The sequence below is a fragment of the Grammomys surdaster genome, unplaced genomic scaffold (genome assembly GCF_004785775.1).
Source record: "Grammomys surdaster isolate TR1022 unplaced genomic scaffold, NIH_TR_1.0 229, whole genome shotgun sequence".
NCBI lineage: Eukaryota > Metazoa > Chordata > Mammalia > Rodentia > Muridae > Grammomys > Grammomys surdaster.
Window position 1 is genome coordinate 2,589,543 of NW_021604674.1, and position 27,339 is coordinate 2,616,881.

The 27,339-nt window shown below is 43.9% G+C and overlaps 1 protein-coding gene across 1 annotated transcript in view; it reads right to left on the minus strand.

Moving 5' to 3' along the window:
- Positions 1–1,444: 1,444 nt before the first annotated feature.
- Ide (insulin degrading enzyme) overlaps positions 1,445–27,339 on the minus strand; it is a 95,874-nt gene continuing 69,979 nt past the window's right edge. The window contains exons 15-25 of the mRNA XM_028773473.1: positions 25,523–25,667; positions 23,208–23,318; positions 22,204–22,324; positions 19,342–19,433; positions 18,446–18,557; positions 14,879–15,046; positions 11,802–12,074; positions 10,487–10,548; positions 4,946–5,018; positions 4,312–4,379; positions 1,445–3,645 (exon numbers count right to left, since the gene is read on the minus strand). Coding sequence (XP_028629306.1) covers positions 3,550–3,645; positions 4,312–4,379; positions 4,946–5,018; positions 10,487–10,548; positions 11,802–12,074; positions 14,879–15,046; positions 18,446–18,557; positions 19,342–19,433; positions 22,204–22,324; positions 23,208–23,318; positions 25,523–25,667 — 1,321 coding nt within the window. The 3' untranslated portion in view covers positions 1,445–3,549. The remainder of the gene's footprint in view (positions 3,646–4,311; positions 4,380–4,945; positions 5,019–10,486; positions 10,549–11,801; positions 12,075–14,878; positions 15,047–18,445; positions 18,558–19,341; positions 19,434–22,203; positions 22,325–23,207; positions 23,319–25,522; positions 25,668–27,339) is intronic.

The window sequence follows — 27,339 nt, forward strand, 5'->3', positions numbered from 1 at the left end:
AGAGCCATGGTGACCCTTGGGGCTCATGTCTCTGATTCCCCAGTGTTGGGATCACAGGTGTGCATGGCCAGGACTAGTCTGGGACAAACTCTAAGACTTGTATTTGTCACCTCAAAGTCTTACCAGCTTCTCAAGACACATCCGTGAGAACTTACAAGTTTATGCCAACCATTAAGGACCTCAAATAAGTGAATCTAAACTCTTCTTTTGGAACATACTTCCCAGCCACATGGTAGTACAGGCCTATAACCTGAGCACCAGGGAGCAGGAGGGGAGGGTCAGGATAGCCTGAATTTCAGAACAGCCCTCAGAAGCAAGTATATCTCGTCCTGTCCTCACCCTTTTAGAGACAGGGTCTCACTGTGTAGTCTTGGCTAGTTAGGGGTTTCCTACATAGACCAGGCTGGCCTCAAATTCAGAGGTCTATTTGTCTCTACTTCTGTTGAGCCTAAGCCACCACACCAACTCCATTTACCTCTAAACAAAAAAACATAAACCAGAGTCTTGCTTTGCTTCCCTTCTTTGAAGGCATTCATTCCCCAAGCCCCATGCTCTCCCAGCCTGAACAGATACAGGCCCTCTCTGCTCTCTCACGACCTGGTTACAATTTTAGTATTTAACTTTTCCATGTTCTTATAACTTTATCCTCAAATTCCTCATACTTTGACTTATTCAAACATTAAATTCTGTTGCGCGCATGCGCGCACACACACATATTAATGCTGACCTCTCTCGCAATATTTCCCTCAGACCTTGTTAATAGCAATTATGAAGATTCCTAATGATTTATTTTTGTGCACGTGACCATGCTGCCCATGAAGAACTTTTCATTTTTCCCAGTGCTGATACCTTGCTGCACTGTCTAGGACCTCTGAGACAAGTTTGACTAGAGAAGGCGACCTCATGAGGGCCTTAGAAGTGTCAGCAGCCCGGCATTAAGTAGTAGCTGTATCTACTCCAGAAAGTCCTCTAGTAAGGCAGAGGCAGGTTCTGTATTTGCTGAAGCTTTCATCATCAAATACTCTTTATCAACCTACTGAAGTATCATACACTGTTTTTCTCTTCACTTTGTCACTATGATAAATACTAATTGAGTTGAGAAGGGCTCCCTCTGTATCTACTAAAATACCAATGTTAAATTGGTGTTAATTTCTTTATCTGAGTGGGGGAGAAGAGTTTTTAACTATGAATTCACTCGAGTCAGTGACACTGCTTAGCAAGAGCCTGGTCTCCAACATGGAGGCCTCTATTTTACAAGTTATCTGCAAGAGTCTGAGATGCAGCTGTTTACTAACTGCTGTTACTAGGTACCAACAAATGCACTTATGTGTATGCACACAAGCACACCCACGTCCACTGCTTCCTTCAACAGACTAACAGAAGCAAGAAATCCTGTGTTGACAGGGAAGCGGAAGTAGTTCTCTGAATAACACGACACAAAGCACAGAGTTCCAGGTCAGATTTATTGTAAACAGGAAAACCCTAGGAGCCCGCCACACTGGCAGTGTCACAGGAAAACTCTAGGAGCCCGCCACACTGGCAGTGCCACATGCTCTTACACACTGACTGATTAAGAAGACTTTAAGTCTCTGGCAACTCATGACTTTTTCACAAATCTCCCTTGCAAAGCTTGAGTACACGCAGTCTCTGGGTAGTATGTTACTGTTCATGGACCACAACCTGGACGCACGGAGATGAACCGGTCGGGATGCCAAGTGACACACGGGAGCTCTGGGACACACTGAACACCACGTGCAGGTTCATGGAAGACGACATGGGATTGTTTCCAATCTCTTCAGATGCCTTTTCTCATACGACAAACTTTTAACTGTACCTTTTTTTTTTTTTTTAAAGAGCTAAGTTACTCAACGGCATGTGATCATTTACAGAAAAGGTAGCAGACTGTTGTTTGCTTTTACAATGATGGATTCAAACACTCAGGACTAAGTTTAGATTCATCTTGTACATATTTTGCAGTTCGATGAAAAGCTGCATAGTCACACTGGGCGGGGTGGCGCACGCCTAATCCCGGCACTTGAGAGGTGGAGGCAGGAGGATCAAGGAGTTCAAAGTCAACCTTGGCTGCTTGGCCAATTACGCAGAGGAGAAGGCAGTGTTGACTCATGTCTTCTGATGGGATGGACAAAGACAGGCTTCTCACCGGGAGACTCTTAGAACGTGGATAAAAGACAGTCGCAGCACCACAGGGAGAGCGGCCTCCAGAGCCGCCCAAGTTCACCATATTTGGAAAATGTGAAACTTAAGCTGTGAAAAGCCGAGATTCTACAGCAGAAAATCCTGGCAAATCAAGTAATATGGGGCAGGAAAATGTCACTTAGAAACGTCACTCTGTACTTTGCCTGAGCTGGTGGACAAACAGGAGCGCTTTCTGTTACTATTGCCTGTGTGTGGAAACATAGCCACGCTTGTTCTTGAAGCAAGTTTTAATAATAGCAAATACTTTAAAACAGCTGTTAAATCTACAGTAACATTTTTCACCTAAAATAGTATCTTGTGAAAAAAATATTTTTTTTAAAAGTCCACCCCAGTCATCATCTGTATGTTTATATTCATATATTCAAAAAATAACACTTAAGGCAAGATGAGACTGGAGCGGCGGGGAGTTTGGAGTCTTGGGGAGACTGGCTGTTTCAGAATGCAATTGTTTTGTATCTCCAAAGAGGTGGCTTTGTATCTGCTGCTTTTTAAGTCCCTAAAGGGGCAAATGTTTAAGTTCACACACCGATCACAACTTCACCCTAGGAGTTCTGGGGAGTTACAACAGCTGGCGTTAGCACAGCATGTCTCAAGCTGGTCAGCAGGATGGTGTCTGTTTCTGCTGGCAGAGCACAGCAAACCAACGAGGAAAAACAGAAATGTCAACAGAATTTGATGACAGAGAACCCACGGAAATCCTGAGAAATTCTGAACTTGGTGTAAGGTTAATCTGCGTTTCTAGCACTGTAAATTGGGTATTCTGGGGTTTCCAGCATTTGACTAAGAAGATTAAAAAAGACACCCAAATTTTATAAAAACATTAAAACCATGCCTTAATCAGCAAGTTCACTAATAAGGGAACATGGCATTGCTTTGTGCATTATCTGCCAAACGTAATGTTTTCTGTTGGTTTACAGGAAACCATCACATAGAAAGCAGATCTGAGGACCGGTTCTTAAAAAGGTAAACCTTTCCAAATGTTTTGAAGCCTTTAAGAAAAAAAGCTCTTTTTTTTTTTCCAGATAAGTGACTATTTTACAGAATAAGGAAGAAAGATTGTATTGGGATATCTTTCTTCAGATTAAGCAGTTAATATAAGGGAATTTCTTTATATAAGGAATATAAAGGAAAAAATTAAGATATTTAAGAGATTTTAAAAATATTCTACATCTATAAGATTTTATAATTTTATTACTTTGGGTTTTTAACATTTCTACATAATAATGCCTGATAACTCTGTTCTGTTTGTCTCTCTAATAGCAAGCCAGAAACTACTCCAAATTGAGACTGCTTTCCCAGGCCCTGGCAGACACAGGAACGCATCCCCTCTCTTCAAAGTTTTGCAGCCATGAAGTTAATATGTGGTTTCACCAGGGGAAACAGCGGCAGGCCACGCTTGAACTCAGTCATGTTATGAATCACTTCAGGCTGGAAAGGAAAAAGGTTTTCTTTAGTGTGCTATATTTAAAAATTAGACTAAACAGGGTATTGATTTTTGGGGGAAGGTAGGATGGGGTGTAATATAATAAGGGTCATAGATTAAGTCTGTTTTATGGTACATGGGATTCTGAGCCAAAGGACTCTTGGTTTTCACTGGGCATACATGGGCTGGTTAGAACACCCAGCAAAAGCCTGATGCTGCTGCCCCATTTTCTCACCCTTCAGGGAAATGCTAGTCTTTGAAGACTAGTAAATACAGAGGTACTATGGAAAGAGCCACACACTGCCACTCTAGTACTTGAGTCTGGGAAAGATATGGCTGGAGATGACTCAGCACACAGTCACACAGTTCACGCCATAGGCAAAGCCAGGAGTAGAGGAACACACCCATATGCCTAGAACTTGTGAGGCAGGAGGATTAGGAGTCAGAGGCAGCTTCAGCTACACAGGGAGTCTGAGGCCAGCCTAAACCACATGACCATGCAAGAAAGAACAGAGGCAAAGGCAGACACGGGCAGAGGCTGAGTGATGGAGACTAGAGAAGGCCTCAAACAGTCACAACACCAGTGACCTGAACCTCCAGGTTCTCATTTACTCTGATGAAACAAACTCCTTTAAGTACAAAGGCCTCAGGTAAGGCCTAAGGTTTCTTACTTGTGGCAAGGGTGGTGCTTCAGACAAGTTTATATCATTCTGAGAGGGGAACTCTCCAACCACAGGACCTGTAAGAAAACAGTCTTTACTCTTTATTTATTCACACTTACAAGAATTTTCAAAGAAAAATCTAAGCTAGACTTATTCCTTTTAAGAAAACAATTGTACCAGGCCCTTAACACTTCTTAGTTGTTCTCACCCTGCTTGCTGCAAGGCCTGAGTGCTTGTGCAAGTACTGCTCAAGGGTGTGGCTGTGAGGCCTATCCTCAGCAGCTCTACTTATCTGCTCTGACCGGGTTAGACCTGAATGAGGCTCTGCCTCCCGAAAAACAAGAGAGGACTGTGCAGGTGACAGCCCTCCCCTGCCACCTGCAGGTGGTTCCCCGCAGTTACTTTTGGAGATGGTGCCCCGATTGGCACAGCCGCCCCATACAGGATTTCTCCTCCACCACTCCACTGCCCTTCCCCCAAACCTCTGCTTCAACAGAAGAGACCCTGCCTCAGGTCCTTTTCTTTAGAGCTTCACTTTCTGGTACTTTGTAAGGTGAGTGACTATGGTGAGGGACAGCCATCATATGGCTCAATATCAGATTGAAAAATGGAAATTTTTAAAAAGTCAATATCCAATACTTACAAGAATCCATTTCCCTGGCAAGAACATGGACAGATACTTTATGTCTCCTCGGTGCGTCCACAGCCAACATTTTCTAAGCACAAAGAAAGCCAAAGTCAGGCTTTTGAACCACTAAGAAACTTAAAATGAAGTTCTCTCTGGGGTTCTGAAGAATCAGCCATGATAGACAGACAGACAGACAGACAGGCAGGCAGGCAGGCAGGCAGGCAGACAGGCAGACAGAAGCTTTCTTTTCTTTCCTCTTACATGATTTTACTCTAAAAGATTCAAGAAGGTAAGCAAGACTTAGTTTTGGTGCTTGGAACTGAACCCAGAACCTTGCACATGCAGGCAAATGCTCTACTGCTGGGTTATCTCTACCCCTAGCACTACTGAGAATTACTCTTATTTCATAGGTGAGGAAAATGAAGCCCAAGGTAATTAAGTGATTTGCTTAAACTCATAGTTAGAACTTGCTATATAAACCAGACAGGCCTTGAGATCTGCCTACTTCTGACTCCCAATTCTGGGATTAAGGGCACGTGCCATATGCCTGGCTGATCTTTTTTTCTTACATTTATTATTTGTGGGAGATGAGCACACATGTGGAAGTCAGAGACAACTAACTATACGACATCCTGTCTACTGTTTGGGGTCAGCTTTATGGTAGGCACCTTTACCTGTTGAGCCACCTCATGTCTGGATCACCTAGTGATCATAATTCATTCTTTTTTCTTATCCCTCCCTCCCTCCTTCTCTCCTCTCCTCCCCTCCCCTCCCCTCCCCTCCCCTCTCCTCTCCTCTCCTCTCCTCTTCCTCTTTCCTTCTCAGACAGAGTATTGCTATGCAGCTCAGGTAGGCCTTGAACTTCAAATCCTCCTTCCTCAGCCTACCCAGTGCTGAGATCATATGCCTGTGCCGCAATGCCTGGCTCTTCTAGTGCTCTTCACTCAGGACAACCACGACCCTTGTTCCCCTAAGAACTTTCTCCAATTCTGTCCTAGAGGTCTGCTGGTAAGCTGTGGCTGTCTCACCTATCACAGGATTGGAAACTAATACTTAGTGAGTCCTGCCTTGTATCAGCAATCTGCTGCATGAGCTCACATTGTTCTCAGTAAGCTGTCATGAAGCTTATGTTACTGACGTGGACTCAAGGAGAGAAATGCTGTACCCTAGTCAACAGCATGTAAGTGTTCTTATCATCTCTCAGTTCTTCTGAGGGGATTCCCTTTGTTCACAAAGGCCAACAAAGCTGCAAAGGACAACAGTGTAAGCCTGGTGCACAGAGCAGGGGAAAGTTTCTCCTGATCTTCCCTAATGCCAGACCTTTCTAGCTTTTGCCAGAAGGATAAACATTGTGATAAAGCTTCCTCTGATGCTTTAGCTGATGTTACATGTCATGTTCTCAGAGGGAAGAGATTATAGGACAAACCAAATCCACTCAGCAGCTGTGAACAGACTATGATTATCATAAAACTGGGTCTAGTTATCTAAGAGTAATCCTTGGGGCTGTAGTGTAGTGAGCCCCATTACAGCACCCACAGTTCCTGACAGCACTCTCAAGGCTGTTTTGACAAAGCTCTTTTAGAAGCTTAGAGGCCTGTCTGCATCAAGTACCATGTGATAACTCATCTGAGAACTTCTTTCTTACTCTAGTAAGTTTGCTTCCAAAGTTTGCTTTGGAAAATCTTCCAAAAGTTTGCTTCCAAATATCTTTTTTAAAAAGAAACAAAACAAGCTAACAAAAAATAGGGTCTCAGCCTGGTGTAGTGTCACACGCCTTTGATTCTAGCACTCAGGAGGCAGGCAGATCTCTGTGACTTTAAGTTCCAGGACAACCAGAGCTACATACAGTGTGAAACCCTGCCTTCATCCTACTCCCAAACCTCTAAAAAGGACAGGGCCTCACTGTAGCCCTGGCTGGCCCAGAACTCACTACGTAGACTAGGCAAGCCTTGAACTCAGAGATTCATCCATTTTCTCTTTTTACTAAAGGTGTGTGCCACAACACCTAGCATTAAAAATCTATCCTTGATCCCTCTTTACTCCCTCTTGTCAAACTGAAGCAATAGACAGAACACTCTTCCATTTCAGTTCTCCATTTCCTTACCAACCTTGTTTGTTTGTTTGTTTGTTTATAGACACAAACGACTCCATCTTTTGGTAAACCAGAACTCAGAGATACTTTTTATAAATTCTTTATAAAAAAAAGGCTCCAGAACGAAAGCTCTAAGACTGTTTTGTTGAGATAAAGCAAACACAGAACTTAAGATGCTAACATACGCTATGGCTGCGTAAGCTCACATGATCAGAAAGCCTTTTCTTCCAGATGTGTCTATGAGAGTACAGCAGCAGCTGGAGGACAGTCAGAGCAGTAACTCTTCTACACTGAGCCATGCTGGTATATATATGCTCACTTTTAAATCCAAGAGCGAGTCAGTTCCATAATCACTATGTTCACAAACTCAGTATGTAAGTAATTCTTGTAATTTTAAATAAACAACATATAGAGAGAAAAGCAACATTTCATTCCTTCTGGAGGCATTGTAGGTTACATTGGGACGCTGTCTTCTGGGAACAGATGTGACTAATAGTACTTGAGGATGACAATCCCAGAACCCAGACAGAACTGAGTGTGCTCGAGAACAAATACCTATCCTTACAAAGTGAAACAGCCTTCAAGTGAATAACACAGCTAAAATGTATTTCATAACATCTGGAAGGAAAACACATTCTAATTTAAAGTGTCAAAAGCCTGAGACAATTTAATAAATGTCACAAATTGGCAATCACATATCTCCTTCAATAAACCTCTTACTTTATACAACCAGGAGACTGAGGCTTCAAATCTTGGGTGACTTGGTTGAAGTCACAGATCTACCAGTTTGGGGAGGGGCCATCTGAGCTCTCAGTCTAAAGTCAGACACCCTGCAATTTCCTGCTGCCGCCCTACAGATATAAATGATGGACCGAGGTCGACCTAAGACAGCACATTAGACAATGTGCACCCTGACAGTGAATACGCCCTACACCTGACTGTGGCTCTTCAAGTAGACAAAGTACACTTGGAGTTAAATGTCGAGTCAAAATGTTGCTTTTTATATATGCATACAGATAAGAATAGTTTAGGTACAATGACAGAAAGAGGCTCTCCTCCACCAAGGCAACAGAAGTAACTGGTCCAGCCATCCATCTCTACCCCTGAAGTGGCTCAAACATCGTTCCTCAAAAACACACATTTAAACCACGCATAGTACACACAGCTGTATTTCCACAATACTTAAGAAACAGAGGCAGAAGAATTGCTGAGTTCAAGGCCAGCCTGGGCTACAGGATGAGTTCTGCCTTAAAAAACAAAACAAGGGCTGGAGAAATAGCTCAGTGCTTAAGAGTATACGGTACTCTTACAGAGCGTCTGAGTTCAGTTCTCAACACCAACATCAGGCTGTTCACAACTGCCTGTAACTCCAGTTCCAGAGGATCCAGTGTCTCTTCTGGCCTCCATAAGCACCTTTACTCACAAGCAAATATCTTCTCAACAGAATAACAAATGAATCTTTTTGTTTGTTTTGAGACGTATTGTGTGTGTGAAATTCTGAGGAGTACCACTACACCCACCCAACATGGGGGCTGGGGCCTGAACTCAGGTCCTTATGCTGGCACAGTAATCACGACCATAAGCTTCCTTTTTTTTTTTTTGGTTTTTCGAGACTGGGTTTCTCTGTATAGCCCGGGCTGTCCCGGAACTCACTCTGTAGACCAGGATGGTCTCGAACTCAGAAATCTGCCTGCCTCTGCCTCCCAAGTGCTGGGATTAAAGGCATGCACCACCACCACTGCCCGGCTGACCATAAGCTTCCTATCCAGCTCTGCAGTCTCCCTTTTCTATCGTTGAGGTGATGTGTGTGAACTTCACTAACACTTTCTGCTGACACAAGAAGCAGCAGCTTTCTGGATTCACAGATGAGTAGACTGTGGCATAGTAACTATGTAGGGTATAATCAGTTTCCTCTATCAAACAGTCAAGTCAGGACTGTCTAGTTTCCTGACTCTTCTCCTGCCACGGCATCTTGGTGACAAAGCAAATGGGTATGGAAAATGCTAGTGTAGCAGACATGTGACTAGGTTGTCCTCATTGTTCATGTGGCCATTCTAAAGAGAACGGCCAGTGCTGACTTCTGTGCGGGCATCTACAACAGAGCCCCCAAAAGACACAAGGAGAGAGAGAGAGAGGAGAGAGAGAGAGAGAGAGAGAGAGAGAGAGAGAGAGAGAGAGAGAGAGAGAGAGAGAGAGAGAACATACACATAGTTCTCTCTCCCCAGATCGGACATGAGCATATCAGACAGCTCATACTCAGAAACAATCCAGGCTAAGTAGGTAGAAAATAGGGAGTAGTTCTATGGTGCAAAGGTAAGCACAGACTCTAATTTTTCCTTATTTTACAATCAAGCACAAAAATATTTTATGTAAATTAGAGGTCCCAACAAATGTCAAAGAATGTGTAACACTTTAAATAAGCACAATTCCTCTGTGGCATAGACTTTGAAATTCTTCACTTGACATGCTGTGCTGAGTCAAGTTTTATGTCAACTTGACACAAGCTAGAGTCATTTGAGAGGAGGGAGCCTGAACTGAGAAAATGTCTCTAAAGATCAGGCTGTGGGCAAACCTGTAAGGCATTTTAGTGCCTTGATGGGGGAAGGCCCAGACCATTGTGGGTGGTACCATCCCTGGGGCTTTGGTCATGGGTACTATAAGAAAGCAGGCTGAGATAGCCACGAGGAGCAAGCCAGTAAGCAGCTCTACTCCATGGCCTCTGCATCAGCTCCTGCCTCCAGGTACCCACCTGTTGGAGTTCCTGTCCTGGCTTCCTTCAGTGATGAACAGTGACTTGGAAGCATAAGCCAAAGAAGCCCTTTCCTCCCCAACTTGCTTTGGTCATGGTGTCTCCCTGGAGCAGAGACAACCCTGACTAGGACATGCATTTATTTATACACTACTCATGTCATTATAGAGGAAGAGAGTTAGATGAAACAGGATTCTCTTAAAACTGTGCTGGAGGCCCTCTGGCAGTGCCTCTCTCTGTGACACTTCCCAGGAAGCACAGACACAGCAAACTCTGAAGCTCACTGTTTACTGTTTCCTCTGCTCCCCTGCCCCCACTGAAAAGCTCAGCAGTGATTTTTACACAGCGTGGCAGAAGCAGAACAAAGAAAGGGAGCTTGCAAAGGAAAAGCTGCTGTGTCCCTGAAATACAGAGGGACTGTACCTAACAGTAACAGGCCAAATCCTTAATCCTACAAAACACCTTCAGAAACCCAGTTGGAACAGTTCAAAGCAGCAACATACAGTGTAGCAAGTTCACTGTCAACCAAAATTGAGGAGCCAATGAGCCGGCTAAAGTGTGCAAAGGCGCCTGCTGTCAAGTCTGACAACGAGGGACCCACATGGTGGAAGAGAAACCACTTCTGCAAGCTGCCTGACATGCATGCACCCCCCCACATTAAATACCTAAATATTAATCAGAAAATAAAACAAATCTAGATTACAAATCCACTGACCTTGTAGAATTTGATGATATCGTCCTTGGTAAGTGTCTTTAAATATGCAACTTCAATGTTATCTGGAAAGGTAACCAAGCAGTAATTCATAAATATTTTTATACCTTAAACAGTCCAAAATATTGCACTGAAAGACAATGTGTTTCACTCTAAGCTTGTTGAGCACCTCCAAGTTTAAGGATTTTACTTTCAATTTGTGTGTCTGTGTGAAAGTCACAGCCCAGCTTTTGGTTGGCTTTCTCCTTCCACCTCTTGGTTCCAGGGATCAGACTTAGGTTTTCAGGTTGAACAGCAGGCATCTTTACCTGATGCTCTTTTCTCCAGCCCAGGTATCCATGTTTTAAAGTCACCAACTGCTAAGTAGGCAGGAGACAGATTCCAAGTAAAGTAATTGTCCATGCTACAGTAGCTAAGACTTGGCCTGGGAACCAGGTTTGGTTCATACACAGTGAGATGTTGGATCAGGGACCAGTTAACTTAGAGTTTTCTAAGCCTTAGTTTCCTTTTCTGGAGGTTGAAGGAAAACAACCACTGAGTAAGATTATCATGACAACCATGAAAAAGACATTTGATAAGTGATGGGAGGCACTTGGGAGTCACCAATATCATTAACAGTAGGCCTGACTGCTAGAAAACCACAGGGAAAGAAAGGCATGGTGGTGCACACCTCTAATCCCAGCACTTGGGATGCCAAGGCAGGCAGAACTCAGAGCTCTATGAGTTTGAGGCCAGCCCAATCCTACATAGCAAGCTCAGAACCAACCAAAGATATGTAGTGAGATCTTGGCTTAATAAAACAAAACAAAATGCCACAGGCAAGAAAACCAAGTTCACATGGTAGTGAGTGGTCAAGATCTTCAGTTTGGTGGTGCCAGAAAGGGAATAAACCTGTCTCCTGGTTTCTACTGTGGCTTGGCTTTTTTGCTTTATCTCTCCTAGAATGAAATGGGAAGGGAATGATAGGCAGGAGACCTCAGGACACACAGTGCTTCTAATCTGAAAGCATCGGAGAGCTCTGGAGATCCTGAATTGCTCAGGGATAGCATTTGGAAGTTTAATCCACGGCGCCCCCCTCACCCCCCAGGTCATATATCAGTGCTCAAGTGTCTCAGGCTACACAGACATAACAGAAACAGCATAACACATAGAGCAGCTTTAGACCGGGCGAAGACAGTTTCTAGAAGGAAACTGTTGTTACATTAAATAATAATTAAAACAACATCACTTTTTAAAGACGTGTCATTTACAAAATGAATTAGCATATGGAATGGCTTGGATGCCCTCAGATTTTACAAAGCAGCTCTGTCTTCATTACCTCTGTCATAATTGTACTGCTGTGAGATGATCTCCCCCCAGTATTTAGCACACTCTGCAGAGAGTTTCTTTGGTTTGTCCAGTCGGCGAATCGCTAACGCTTGGATGTGTTTTTGGAATGCCTCCTCCGTCATGTCCTCTATGGCCTTTTCCATGGTAAGCAAGAAGGCTTCTACTCTGCTTTCCAGGTAGTGAGGTGGCTTTTCTGACTGGATGATGAATCGCAAGCCCTGGATGCCATTGGCTCGACGGGGTCCACTGAAGACAATGTAGCCTGGAGAGCACACACACACATACACAGCCTGTCAGGGTGTCAGCACTGGACTCAGACCACTTTTAGTCTTTCAGAGCAAGCAAAATCTGCTTTAGCTCACTCACATCTGAACAAACAAATATGACCATTTAGATCAGTGTTCTCTTCCTAAGGACCACGCAGAAAGGCTTCCTGAAGAAAACTTGAGGCTGACCTTTTCTTAAAACAAAAACAAAAAACAAAAAACCACCAACCCACAACCCTCTTCATCCTTCAAACCCTGTGACTTCTCTGACGCCGATGCCTACGCTTAAGTCATCCTCACTCCTCCAAACCACGGAGCTCACTTTCATGCCTAGCCAAGTCCTCGGTCCTTTGCTTTCCCATCTACGTCCCCACACAGCCTGTCTCTCCAAAGCACTGAATGCATAATCTATTCCTGGACCAGCTCTGGGCAACAACTCTCTAGGACAAGCTAACTGAAGGTCACAGATCTATCAGCACTGTCCACGCTCAGACAGTGCCCCTCCCCCAACACATCCTCCCTCCCATCTCCGTCTTTTGCAGACTCACATTATTTCATTTTGTTCGTTCTAGTTCACAGCCACTCTACCCGCACCTTCCTGCTCGAGTTCAGTAGTGATAGCTACAACATCAAAATCACCAGGGCAAGTTCTAGATGAAGACAGACACTCTGGTAGCCAGAAGGAGAAAAGTCCATGTGGATTTTTCCCTTTGAGTTCTGAGACTATCAGAGGTGGGTGGATGGGTGCTACCTTAAGGAGAACCACACCGGGGTCCTGAAGGCCTGTGCGTGGGCAGAGTGTGAAGGAGCTGCCCATATGAAGCAAACAGTGCTAGCACTCACTCTCAGAGCAAGGCACAGGCCTTCAGTTACAGTAGCTGCTGTCCGAAGTATCTTGAACTCATGTTAGCCAACAGAGGCATGTTTGCTATGCACTTCCAAGACAGGACTACCGATCAGGTTTGTGGGGAAGAGGATGCTTGCAGTGTGTTGCACCAGTCATTACGGCATGATGTCATAGTAGCATCAGGCCTCTTGGTGCATAGTAAACTGCATGCCCTTGATGGCTCTCAGCATCCAACACTTGCCATGGTGCATGTGAAGGTGCACTGAAAGTGTCTTAGTCTCTTCATTAGCCAACAGGTCCATTCTCTGGCATACCGACATGTTCCTCTAGTTGGGAACCTGCAGCAAACCTGGGTACAGCAGTTTCTGGACAAGGATTTTGTCCTTTCCCACCTCGGTGGTCTTTCCTGTCTCATGCGTATCACGAGGCTTCGGTAGTGCACAGTAGCAGTGTAACAGTCACAGAACGCCACCTTCCCAGGATGGAATTCCAATGTATAACTGGTGGCAGGCTCAGCCTGTGCCACTTGGAACCCATTGTGGCCCAGGAGGGTGTGCTCAGTGAGCCAGGGTCTCAGAGTCAGAGCATGTGCAGGGCCAGAGCCTTCTTATCTGTCAGTCACTAGGTCAGCTCTAGATACAGGCCTGAGAGTGTGTGGAGTGTGGAGGCTCCACTTTAGATACCAACAACGTTTGAGGAAGAACAGGCAGCCACAGAGAGTGAAGCAGCCCCTGTTCACCTCAGACAGCAGCAACCACTGGGTATCACACCCTGCCATGAGGAAAAGCGGCATTACTCACAGGGTGTCAGTTGCCTTGCTCTCACAGGTAACATTCCCAACCCTTTTCTCCATCTAGCTCTTGGCTTTTCCCTTCATCAGCTCTGCACAGATCTGCTACCAAAGACGCTCTGTGACCCTGGGGTCTCTGGGCAAGTTACACTCTTCAGGAGCTTTGCTACTTGAATACTCTTATAGGGACACTGAAGAACCTTAGCAGGTCAGCCATTTTGACTTGAGCTCTTTAGAAGGAAGAACGGTCCACAACGTGTCCATTCTCCAAGCTAGCACCCAGCAGGGGGATTGCTTTAAAATGACAAGAGTATGTGGAGAGACACACCTATATCCTTTCAAAATGTTTCGTCCAAGCCATTATGGTGGGGGGAGGGGTGTTCTTTGAACTTCCTTTTGTTCTTGTTGTTTGGTTTTTTGAGCCTCATGCTGCCCAGAATGGTCTAGAACTGCCTGAGTAGCTGAGGATGATGCTTCCACTTCCAAGTGTTAACTTTTTTCCTCATCGACCAAACCTGCTAGACTATCCAGTACTTTTAACCAGGTCTAAAATGCAAATACTTAATATCTCCTGCACCTGGGATTCAGAGACACAATGAGAGGAAACACCTGCCTTCAGATGCTCAAAGCTTGTAAGGCTAAGTTCTGCCATAGGACTTGCTTCCCGCTGTACTACCTACAGGCCTACCCTTAGCATTCTTTCTCCCCCACCTTCCTAAAATGGAAGATGTCCTTTTTATAGCATGAAATATCATCTCATTAAGAAACGCTTTAACAGTAGGGCTAAAGATATACTTCAGTGGCAGAAGACTTGCCCAGTATGTAAAAAGAGGAGGCTGAGTCCAATCTCCTCACCATAAAAAGAAAGGAAGAAGAGGATGAGGAAGAGGAGGAAGAGGAAGAAGAGGAGGAAGAGGAGGAGGAAGAGAAGGAGGAACAACAACAGCAGCTCCTGTATCTGCAAGATGTTAACTGCTCATCTTTTAGAAGCACCTCCATATAGACAAGGTTTTCACATGGTTTCCCTACAAACAAGATTTTCATATCTAAATATAGTAGACTCGATACACAGTGCCATGTGACTCTACAAGTGGGACATGTCTGCTGAGAACAAAAGCTGTTCATTAGTCTCTGGTGTCCTGCAATCCCCACTTTATTCTCACCAAGCTGCTCCTTGGTGCGCAAGGTGTTGAAGCAAGGCTCAGAGATAATCTGGCAGAAAAGCTCCAGGAACATGTTCTCCGAGGTGCTCTGCATGTCTGTCTGGTAGTAGATCTCGATGCCACAGTTATTGTGAACTTCATTCCTCTGCTGATAGACAAACCATCCTCCTAAGAAGTTTCAAAAAGAAAACAGGCTCAAAAATTATCTGTGCTTTTAATAAAGTCAGTGGTATATTTGCTTACTTGATTTTTTTTTTTGTCTTAGTGTTTTTTGAGACAAAGTCTCAGCACGTAGCTGAGACTGGCCTTGAACTGGTTAATATTCACCAATTTGAGGCAAGTCTAAACATACTTGGGAAGAAGGAATTTCAGTTCAGGAACTGCCTCCATCAGACTGATCTGTGGACATGTCTATGAGGCCCTTTCTTGATAGGTTAGTTATGGGGGAAGAGTACAGCCCACTGTAGCCCATTGTGGGTGGTGCCACGCCTAAGTATGTAGGCCTGGGCAGTATAAGAAAAGTAGCCAAGTCGGGTGTTGTGCTGCATGACTTTACTCCCAGCACAGCAAAACTGATCTTTCTGAGTTTGAAGCCAGTGTGGTTTACCTAGTGAGTTCCAGGCCAGCCAAGGTTACATTGTGAGACCTTATCTTAAACAAAACCTCTCAGAAAAGTAGCTGGGTGACCCACAAGAAGTAAGCCGGTAAGCAGTGTCCTTCCTCAGGGTTTCTGCTTGAGGCTCCTGCCCTGAGTTCCTGTCTTGGCTTCCCTTGATGGTGGACTGTACCCTGTGAGATGAGAAATCCTTTCCTCCCCAGGATGGTTTAGTTCAGTGTTTTATCATAGCAACAGAAAACAATTAACACAGCCAGGCCTGCTGTGGAATCCTCCTGCCTCTGCCTCATGAGAGCTGAGACTGCATGTGTGCTCAACTACACTATGTCTGCCTGCTCCACAGACAAGTCTTCTTTCCTCAAAAAACCGTTTTGATTTTTGAGACAGGGCCCCGCCTGTTTTGAATTTGCTATCCAAGTGATGACGGCTTTGGCCTCCTGCTCCTCCCGTCCTGACCCAGCCAGTGCTAGGATGGTTGGCACATGCCAGAAGGCTTGGCTTCAGAAGCCATTTCCTGATGTACACTGGAAACGCTGCTTCTCATCAGAAGAGGAAGGGTTTACGGGCTGTAAGTTCCATCTTTCCTCTTCCAGTTTTTCACACATATCCCAAAATATTCTCTCCTTCACAGTGCATAAGACTTTGCTTTTCAGCTGTCAATGCCTTCCCATGGAGAGTCAAGAGAAGGTTACTGAAGGCATCCACATCTGATCAGCTGGCTACATCAGAGTCATTTTCTAACACCTTCATTTTGAGACTGGGATGTAAGCTGTGCTATTTCTGAGCTCGTGACAAATTGACAGAGCAATGAGAAGGCAAAAGACAGGGTCCTAAGAGAGGGAAAGAAGGAAGAGGCAGAAAAAATTCACTTTGACATTCTCTTTCTAGACTGGCTCACTTTACTACGGCTTCATCTTCCTTTTAGTTTGAGGCTTGAACCCAGGACCACACATACACACACATACACACACATACACACACATACACACACATACACACACATACACACACACACACACACACACACACACCATCATCAGCTGACATTAAACATGGGCTCAACCTCAGAGCTGCATGCTCAGCCCAAAGGGATGGTTCTTGGTCAGCAGATCCTAACTCTTCCTCTCTGCCAGGCTTGCAGTGGCTAAGGAATACACTAAAAACAGCACATAATAACCATTACCTGCTGTGCGATGACTGGCCATGTACAACAGCAGAACTAGCTGTGCTCAACAGAGGTGGCGTGTAGTAATAACATATCTGAGTTGCTTTAGTAGCTACTTAAAACAAACCCCTGGCTTTAAAGGAACGTATAATCTCAGGACACAGTGATGCCCTTTAATCCAACGTGCTGAGAGCTCCGGCGGTTCAGAGAAACTCACCAGTGGATACTCCAGCTGAGGAGATCAGAAGACGTTTAGTGGATGTTACAGCCTGGCCCAAGTCTTGGGGATTAAACTTGGGGCCTTGCACATTCTGGACAAATGCTCTACCACTGAGCTACATCCCTATCCCTACAGAGCTCGGGCCCCAGCCTTGGGCACTATCAGAAGGTGGCAAAAGCTTTAGTGTGTGGAAGGAAGTTAAGTCTTTTTGGAAACATGCTTGAAAGGGACCCCGGCCACACCCCTTCTCTTTACTGCCTGGCTGTCTCGAGGTGAGGGACTCCGTCACCAGTGCTCTCCTATGCTACTTTGTTTTAAGTACAAGAGCAATCAGCCAAACACCCATGACCTGAAACTTCCAAAACCGTGAGTCAAAATTAACTGCTCCCCACATCTTATACTGGGTATTCTGTCATAGCTGTATGACAGGCCATGGGAGAGGACAGAGGAGAGTCACGCCCTGTGACGCAGGGCAGGGGACACGGACACTGCATGCACGGGGAGCACTAAGAGTGAGGAATGGCCTGAAGTGTCAATGCCGTCATTCTTGTCTACTATGTCCCACTACAGTTCCACACTGAAACCATGTTCGTTGAGGTTTTGTATCAAAAGAAGCCATGTCAATATAACTATGATCTAACATTATAAATCCCAATATATAAAAGTATTTCCTTATGCTGTCTCCTTATAAAAAACATAGGGAATATGTTGTTATCTGCATTTGTGACTATTCTAAATGCTTAGCTTTCCTCAAGTTTTACTTTTGGAGACAGAGTTACATATTCCAGGCTGGCTTCTAACTCATTATCTTGGTGTTTCATCCTCCTGCCTCTACCTACAAGTGCTGAGATACAACATACACCACGCCCACTTTATTCTGTGCTGGGGTCAAACCACTGGCAGAGAGCTAGGCACTAGGCAAGCACTCCACCAGTTAAACCACATCTCTAGCCCAGCTTTCTTTTTTTCTTTTAGACAAGATTCTCACTGTATAGACCTGGCTAGCCTACAAGTTACCATGTAGCCCAGCTTGCCCTTGAACTCACACCTACATGATTTACTTTTGTGTATAATGTGGTGTGTGTGTGTCTGTGTCTGTGTGTGGTGTATGTGTATGTATATGTGTATCTGTGCTCATGAATACAGGTACCTATGGAGGACAGAGGGCATCAGATGACCTCAAACTGGAGTGAGTTATAGGTGGCTTTAAGTCCCCAACATGGATGCTGGGAACAGAAGTCAGGTCCTCCCCAGGAACGGTGCATGCATGACCTCACCCGCTGAGCCACCTTGCCAGGCCTCACAGTTCGTATCCCATTAGCTGCATGGGAGTTTTATTCTCTGATTCCTCTGTATGCAGGTACTAGTCAATCCCAATGTCAATCTCCTCAAAATTACTGCCTGCCTTCAATTTCACAGGGAACTTTCTGGCAAAACCACCTACTTGTAATCATATTCCTATAAATGGGGCTTCCTGTAGATCACTGACATGAAACCATATATTATTTCCAAGCATACTTAACTCATATAATATGCCACATTATTATACAGCACATTTCAACTTACGGTCTGGTAGCTGAACTTCTCTGTACCGGACTAGCTGACTTGGAAGGAGAGGTTTGGTGTGAGCATGCTCAATAAGGGTGTCTTCTACCATCTGCATAACTCCTAATGCAGCCTGGAGGAAAGGAAATACCACAATGTATTATATAAAAACACAAGCACACCCTGTCTTGTGAGCATCAAAACAGCATACTGGATAGCCCACTACAATAACAAAAATATATAGTCACAAAAACAGATTTTAAATATTAAATTCATTTAATCCTATTCAAATGGATAAAAACTGAGTTTGTCAACCAATACAGTAGTAGTGAAAAGAAACAGAAGTCCAAGCAACCATCCACATAGCACGGATACAGGGAATGAAGGCCTTTCTAAGGACAGAGAAGTACTAGGAAGGAAAAGTTAGCTCCATGCCAGCGACCTTGACCACAGACACCGAACAGAAGAGATAAACATAACTGGGTACTGTGAATTAAACCACCCTGGGCAAGCATCTGACCCTGAACACACTGGTTTTGAGGCCACATATGGAGTGGTAGTGGGCCCGGGCCCTGGATGCAGACTGCCATGGAAATTTTGTAGTGTTCTCCGTGTGCTATGAACTAGGTTTGTGATTTGCAGAACAGAGAAAATACATTTTCATAAGATTACATATCTAGTATGTAGCGGTGTCAAGGCTTGAATGCAGGTCCTGATTTCTGCATTCTGTGAGCCTACACTGAGTAGGGATAATCAGTTCCACTTCTTCTCTGACTGTATAGGCCAGGCAGCAGCAGCAGAGACAGCTGCGTTAAGTCTAATGTGTTTAGCATTGTGCTGGTTAAGTCTTGAGACAGAAGAGAGGAAATAATCTCTTACAGTGACCCACAAAAGCCTGCTAGAGCTTCCCCTCGCACCTGCTTTGTTATGTTTCCATGGAGAAGTGCTTCAATGTGCAGCCGAGACAGTAGCTGAGGTATGAAGGCCTTAAGTCGGGGGAGGGTAACATCTGAAAAAGAGGAAGAAATAGGAAGATGTGCATACAAATTTAAAAACAAATAAAGCTTTGTATCTGAAATAGTTTCAGATTTATAGAAGACTTGCAAAAACACTAGTGTTTCTTTATACCCTTCACCCAGTTTTGTCTAATATTATCATCTCTCAGTAACCTTAATATGGTTATCAAAGTCTAAGCAATTGATATTGACAGTCACTGTTGTTTTCAAGGCTTTACAGAGCAAGCCCAAGGCCTTGCATGCACTAGGCAAGCACCCCACCACTTAGCTGCGTTCCCAGCTGATATATACTGCTAACCGGAGTACAGGCTTTATTTGGATTTTTTAAGGTTTTTTGAAACAGAGTCTCACTGTGTAGCCCTGGCTGCCCTAGAACTTGCTAAGTAGACCAAGCTGTCCTTGAACTCACCAGGATCTGCCAGTCTCTGCACCAGAGTGCTAGGATTAAGGTGTGTCCCATCAATCTTGGCCTTGGATTTCATTATTTCACTAATGTCCTTTTTCTATCCAGGATCTAATCTATACTCCTATATTGTAATTACCTGTCACACACCCTCACTGTCTCTCACTCCTCAGAACTTCTTTATTTATCTAAGGTCTTTTCCAGGTCATATTACATGTATGTAATAGCAGGGAGATACACTAGGGAGGCAATGTACATCAAACGTGTGCACAGGGAAGTCACGGCACTGGATATGTTACCGCAAACTGCTTGGCTAAGGGGTGTCTGCCAGGTGCTTTCATTGTAAATGTACTGCTCTACTCTGAGTGATAACGGAGTGACTTATAGATGTTCCACAAGCAACTTGGAATCGCCCACCACTAAAGACTATCAAAGGCAAATTTTCCCATTATAATTAATGAATACCTGTTGGGGGAAAACTTTGAGACTATATAAATATACAGATTTCCCTCAAAAAAAATTTTTTTGCTTTGTTTTTGTTTTTTTTTTTTTGTTTTTGTTTTTTTTTTTTGAGACAGGGTTTCTCTGTGTAGCCCTGGCTGTCCTGGAAGTCACTCTGTAGAACAGGCTGGCCTCGAACTCAGAAATCCGCCTGCCTCTGCCTCTCAAGTGCTGGGATTAAAGGCATGCACCATCGCCGCCCGGCTTCCCTCAAAATTTTAAACTAAAATTTTTTACATTAACCATTCATTCATCCATCCATCCAGTGTGTAGTGGTTCAGAGTGGAGAGTAGCAGCTGATGTATGTGGTGGTGTTGAATGGACAGGGGAGGATGGGAGAGGGCCGAGGAGAGGGGAAGTAAAGGACAACATACAGAGACAGCTTGATCCTCCTACCACACGGGAATCCAACTCGAGTTACCAGGCTTGGTGGCAAGCACGCTTAACCACTGAGTAATCTCACTGACTGGGTTTCCCTCAAATGTGGGCACTGCCTGGGGCAATTATTATTACAGTATCCCAGGAGTAATCTTCCTACTTCTCCCAATCCTTTTCCACGTATAGGTCCTTCTTTAGGAACTAATTAAGTTAATTAACTAAAAATCTATGATAGGTCAGCCATTTTACAGATACTATCTTTCAATCCAAAAGTATGTGCAACTATCTCAATTTTAAGTTACACACACACACACACACACACACACACACACACCCTTGGAGTCTTATGTATCCAAGTCTAAAGTCTTACTTAAAGTCACTGAGCTCATGTGCCCTTCCCCCAGCCTTGAGCAGGCCTAAGAGATGAGACCTGTTTACCACAATAGACCAAACAATAGGACTCTGGAGGTATGGCCTGGAGGCATTTCCTGCCCTTGGCGGAGGCTGTGCTTAGGAGGCTGTGCTTGCTTTGGCCTTGGAGCCTTTCTGGCTGCCTGTAGCCTGGTACATGAGCTGAGAAGAATAGACTGCCTGCTGAGCTTGTTTTGCGACATCTCCGGCCTGCGGATTACCTATGGATTCCTCTAACCTCCAGCAGGATGGTTTCTGCTCACCCCCAGCCAGCTGAAGCAAGAAGGAACTCTGGGGGTGGGGGTGGGTTATCCTCTTTAAATTGAAAGCTGAACATTAAAGCATTGAGCCTAGATCAGAAACCTTTGTCCTGGCTTCATCTCTTCCCGCCCTCCTGTCCCTCTTCCATTCCCAGCCTCTCTTTCAGGTGAACCCGGCCAGTCGACTGTGGCTGATGGCCCACAACAAGCTCCAGTCACTGCAGAGCTGGAAGCATGGTCCATTCATTCCCACTGTGCTGCCTTGGGGATCCCTTCTCTGACACTCACCTGCTCCATCTCCATCGGAATCATCTTTCTACTTGTGCTTCTCCACCCTGGCCCCTCATCCAGAAATCCTTCTAACTGACCACCGCTTCATCTGTAGGCACGACTGGGTGTGTAAACAGCTGGTAAATGTCACTGGACCATACTGAGTTGTGAGGCTCTTACTACCTACCCCAGACAACGGAATGACTAGAATCAGGTGTGGTGGTTTGTATATGCTTGGCCCAGGGAGTGGCACTGTTGGGAGGTGTGGCCTTTAATACCCTAGTCCTAGCTGCCTGGAAGGCAGAATTCTGCTGGCAGCCTTCGGATGAAGATGTAGAGTTCTCAGCTCTGCCTGTACCATGCCTGCCTGAATGCTGCCATGTTCCCGCCTTGATGATAATGGACTGAACCTCTGAACCTGTAACCCAGTCCCAAACATATGTTGTCCTTTATAAGAGTTGCCTTGGTTGTGGTGTCTGTTCACAGCCGTAAAACCCTAACTAAGACATCAGGGTAGAAAATTAAGTAGAAGAGGCTCACCGTCGAGGGCTTCTTTTAGCTCATCTTTGGTCCAGGCCACTTCAGTCATCAGCAGGCGGAGGTAGTACATGGCATGCTGGTGAGGCTGCTCAGCCCGGAAGTTATTGAGAGACCGCATATACTATCGAGGGGAAACAGCCTCATTAGTTTCCAAAGTCGACTTAGAAAATCAGCTATAATCCAACTTCTTTTACATAAGTTGTATAACTGGAATGCAAGGATATTTGCTTTTTTCTCTTCTATACAGTTGAGAACAATACCTACCCTTCTCTGATTCTGAAACTACAGGACATGCGTTTTCATTGCCTAGGCCACATCTTTACCTATACATACATACATACATACATACATACATACATACATACATACGTCTACATGCCCTCACTATGGAACATCTTGCATGCTTCAGAAAGGAATTCCCCAGGCTGCAGGGATCCTCAGAACTGCATATCATCAAAGTCTCCATAAGCAAGTAACGGGTAGTAGCTACTGGATGCTCAACTGAAAATTCTTCTGGTAGGCGGCCCTCTGTCTGTGATGAAGGTTGGAATAAAAACTATAAAAAGTCTCTCACTGGAGTTTCTCCCAGAGCCATAGCAGGTTTTGAAGCTGACAGTCAGGTATATGACTAGTGGGTTCAGCTGTCTGAGTAGAAAACAGGATTTAGCAAAGGTGGCGTGAGATAACTGCACCAGGATCATGAATGCTTTTTTATACTCTCTCCATTATTAGCAATTTTTATAATATGACAATATAGGGACTGGAGAGATGGCTCAGTGGTTAAGAGCACTGCCTGGTTTTCCAGAGAACCAGGGTTCAATTCCCAGCACCTACATGGAAGTTGACAACTGTCTGTAACCCAAGCTCAAGGGTTCCGATACCCTCGCATAGACATATATGGAGACAAAACACAAATGTAGATGAAATAAAAATAAATTACTTTTTAAAAATATGGCAATATAACTGTATTAATGAAAATTATAAAGCATGTTAATAAGACTTACCGCCTCTTTGATAATTTCAAATCTTTTTTTATCAATTTCAAAAGTAGCCATTTTCTCTGTGATCTTCTTTAGCAAAATTGGTTGTTTGTCATTGTAACCTTTCACTGAAAGCTACAGAAAGAAGAGAAGGTATTAAAAAAATTCAATAGCTTCGTCTTAAGTTTGACTTTAAAACACTTTGAAAAATCTCAATACTAGGTATATTATGTAGAAAATAAAACAAGGAACTCAGTAAGCTTAGTTTAACACTAATCACCTTCGTATTAAATAACATCTTTTCCCAATAAAGTCGATAGTAGGTGAACTCCCTTGATGCCTAACTATAGCGGCACCTACCATATCATTCATGTCCTCACACTACGAAACTTAATTACAGAATGTGTCTTAAGTTTTGTCTTTTTCTTTCTGGTGTTGGAGACTGAACTCCAGGGCCATGCTAAGTATATCCTTCGCCAGGCAACACTCAAAGCCCTACATTTCGTCTTAAGAAAGACTCTCTAATGAATAGTTTAACTAATACTTTTATGGATGTAGTAAAGAGGCAAATATCCCAGGGGACTGTTACCTAGCTAGCTACTGGACACATTCCAAAACTGTTTAGAAATATTTAAATAATCAGCTCTGGCTTGAAGAAATTGGGAGGCGAGGCCATGTCTGAGGCCAGTCTGCTTTCCTCAGCCAGTCCCAGGCTAGTCACACAGCAAGACCAGGAACCACAGCTGGAGCAAGGGTCCTTGACCACAGAAAGCATGCTGTGGACCATATGAACCACAACTTTTTCTTTCTGGTGTTGGAGACTGAAGTCCAGGGCCACCACGCTAAGTATATCCTGCACCAGGCAACACTCAAAGCCCTACATTTTGTCTTAAAACTGTCAGGAAACCAGTTTTATCACAAGTATATGCTTATATGCTGTGAAAAGGTGCTAGGGAAAAACAAACTAGACAATTACTTATTCTTGTGGTTAACTTTGACCTTTGAGTCTCAATCTGTAGAATCTGAGAACCATTAGACCGAATCTATTCTTACATATAAAAAACAGCTACCTGAAAAATAATTTTGGTAAAAAGAAAAAGAGACACAAGTAGAAAACAAGTGCAATTTAAAGCCTTTTGTGTAACATTTGGGACATGCTCTCATCTCAGCTGTACAAGGCATGTGCTTTCCCAGACCCGTGGGAATGAAGGGCGCCATTGAACAGATGTTATTTTGGAACTGAGATATCATCAAAGGTAGGATGTATGTATAACGCATGTAAAACAGTTAATGAAACATGCCACAAAATCAACTGTCAGGTGGATCTGAACACAGGAACTGCTACTGTCCACAGAAATACAAGATGCTGATGTATTAGTAAAACTCAAGCACCACAATAATAACAAATAGCTTTTACTTATAAGTAGAAAAGGACTCAGGTACATGGGAAGAAAAACATGCTTTTAAGATTAGTATGTTAAACATCTCAAACAAAACATGCACATACATGTAGCACACATACATGTGCACAAGATGCACTGAATTTTCCCAAATCATCTATTAGTAGGCTAATACTAATTTGAATCCTTCAGTCGTTTAAAAGGTACAAGGAAGAAAACCATCAACCTTCCTGTTTAAAGATGCACAAGTTAATAGTTCTCCAAGCGCTACAGAAAGCTTCGACAGTGTGTTGCCTTTTCTTTGGTTTGCATTTTACTTACAAGTATTGCATTCATTCCTGATGCAATGGCATAGCTCAAACCTGACAGGCGTGCTGCATATGTATACTCTTTTAAATCATCCTTCAATAACCTGATAAACAGGTATGTCATGTTGCAATGGAGAGGATCAGCATAAATGTAGCGACTAACAAAAAGAAAAACAGAAGAGATGCTTTGATACCTCAGGTGTGGTATGACAATGAAGAAACATGACCGAAGAGTATGGATATGCAGCCTCGTGATCTGACTTCTAAGGAAGAGGGTAGGCCAGCCTCACATTTTACAAAGAGAGGGCTTCATTCTGTTATTCTGAAGCTCAAGATTTCAGATACAGAATGGGTGAGAGCTAAACCTAGATTGGCCAGTTTTGATTGAGGAGAAAAATATGACATTCTGATGAAAGATGTTAAAAAAAAAAAAAGGAACTCTGCATACTATGAATGGTACACAGTGGAATGTTAGAATAAAAGCTAACTTAAAAATTAAGTGAAGAGAAAATGTGATAAGCAATAAAGATTTTTAAAAAGAAATTAAATTCATACCCACAATTTAAAAGGCTTCCATCAAATCAATATAAAAATGTTGATGAGTGGAAGGCTCTCCGACATGGGTACTTACATACATCCCATAGATGGTATTTTGGAGGTCATAGCTCAGGCCTGCTAGCTCTGCTGCATATGCATACTCGTTGAGTGAGTCTTTGAGGAGCTCAAGGTACAAATAGGCCATGTTACAGTGCAAGGGGTCCACATAAGCAAACGGGCTGGAAGAAAACGTTGACATAAAAGAGCTGATTTATTACTTCCCAATGTGCTGCGGCCTTTGAGATGGGTGAAGAAACTCAGTCATAGTTCATATAATTTCTCAAGGACATGGTTAATTCTTGAATCTGTTTCTTTTTGTCAAAAGGAGAAAAAGGCCTAAGAGGGAAGATGTCAGAAATATCTACGTGTGTGCACTGGTGGCATTAAAGTGGGAGTGATGGTCTCAAGTGCTGTAGGACTGACAAGTCAGAAAGGAGAGGTGGGGCTGACAAGTCAGAAAGGAGAGGCAGGGGAGAGTATGGAAGGGTAAACTGCAGGGTTGTCCTTCAGCTGCCCGGAGGAGGTATGACGACGCTAAGGTGATCCAGCATCTGCGCGTCCTCTCTCTTGGAGTATGGAAATACGGACTGGGAAACCTGTGCACGCTAACTGTATGGCCTTAAAAGAGAAAGACTGAAGAGATGGTGAAAGTGTTTGCCTACCCCTAACCAATAAAGCTAGAACACAACTGGAACATTAATAATAAAGTTCATCATAGAACTGCAGCTAGAAGTAGAAAAAAATTACACTAGGAAAATATCTATGTGACAGTGTGTGAAGAAAGAAGAAACTAGTAATAGTATATAACAGCTAAACAGAAGCAGATATCAACTTCCCATGGACAGGAAACTACTTCCCCCGGCTACCTGGGTTGGCAGCAGTGGAGTTGGAGATTCAAACGAAAGTTAAATAAGCCACTTAGTTGACTGTATAACACTGCTTACCTTTATCAGCACCAAGAAAGAGCCATGAATTCAACAATGTATGTTATTACACGATTTCTATAGTCTTCCTCTCTAGACCCTGAGAGCAGATAAGGGGTAACTCAAGCAAAAGCCCTGTGTGCTCAGGTCTTAGAGTTAACTGGGAGAAATAAGCCATAGGCTGAAATCTGCTATACCAGGTGGTGACAAGGTTATGAACATGGTCGGGGGAGGCAGGGAACAAAAATGACTCCATTAGATAAGATAGTTAATCAGGCTGCGGTGATAACAGGGCCAGCTGGGACTGTCCCTAACACAAGCAGGGGCAAGCCTTGGGGAGATCTGGCAGTCGGACAGGAGAACTCTACTGACTACTGCTCCAGACCCAGGTAATGTGCTTTATTCTGTTTTCAGCACAGTTACTGCACCACACTACACTACACATCTGTGTGTGGAAAGAAATGCTAATTGTTTTATCCAAGCTAATAATAAAGCAAAAATACAGAAAAATGCTTAGGCACTAATAAAGTTAAAACCGAAGAGAAAAATCTCAATGGATGTTGCCATTAATTCTTCTACTATGCACGCACGCACGCACGCACGCACGCACGCACACATCTATTACCTATTATATGGCATGCATATATAGCTCATAGGTCGGCTTGTGGTCGTTGGTTTTCTCCTCCCATGTGAGTCCTAGGGATTGAACTCTTGGGGCAACACCTCTACCTGCTGAGCCATCGCTCTGATCTGCATTTAATCTTCTTACAGTAACATAGGAAATGACAAAACTCTTTAGGCATTGAGTAGCTTTAATTAAACTTAAGGTGTTGTACACAGAGAGAGGGAGGAGAGGGAGGGGGAAAGGGAAAGAGGGAGGAAGAAAGAGAGATAGAGATAGAGATAGAGATAGAGATAGAGAGAGAGA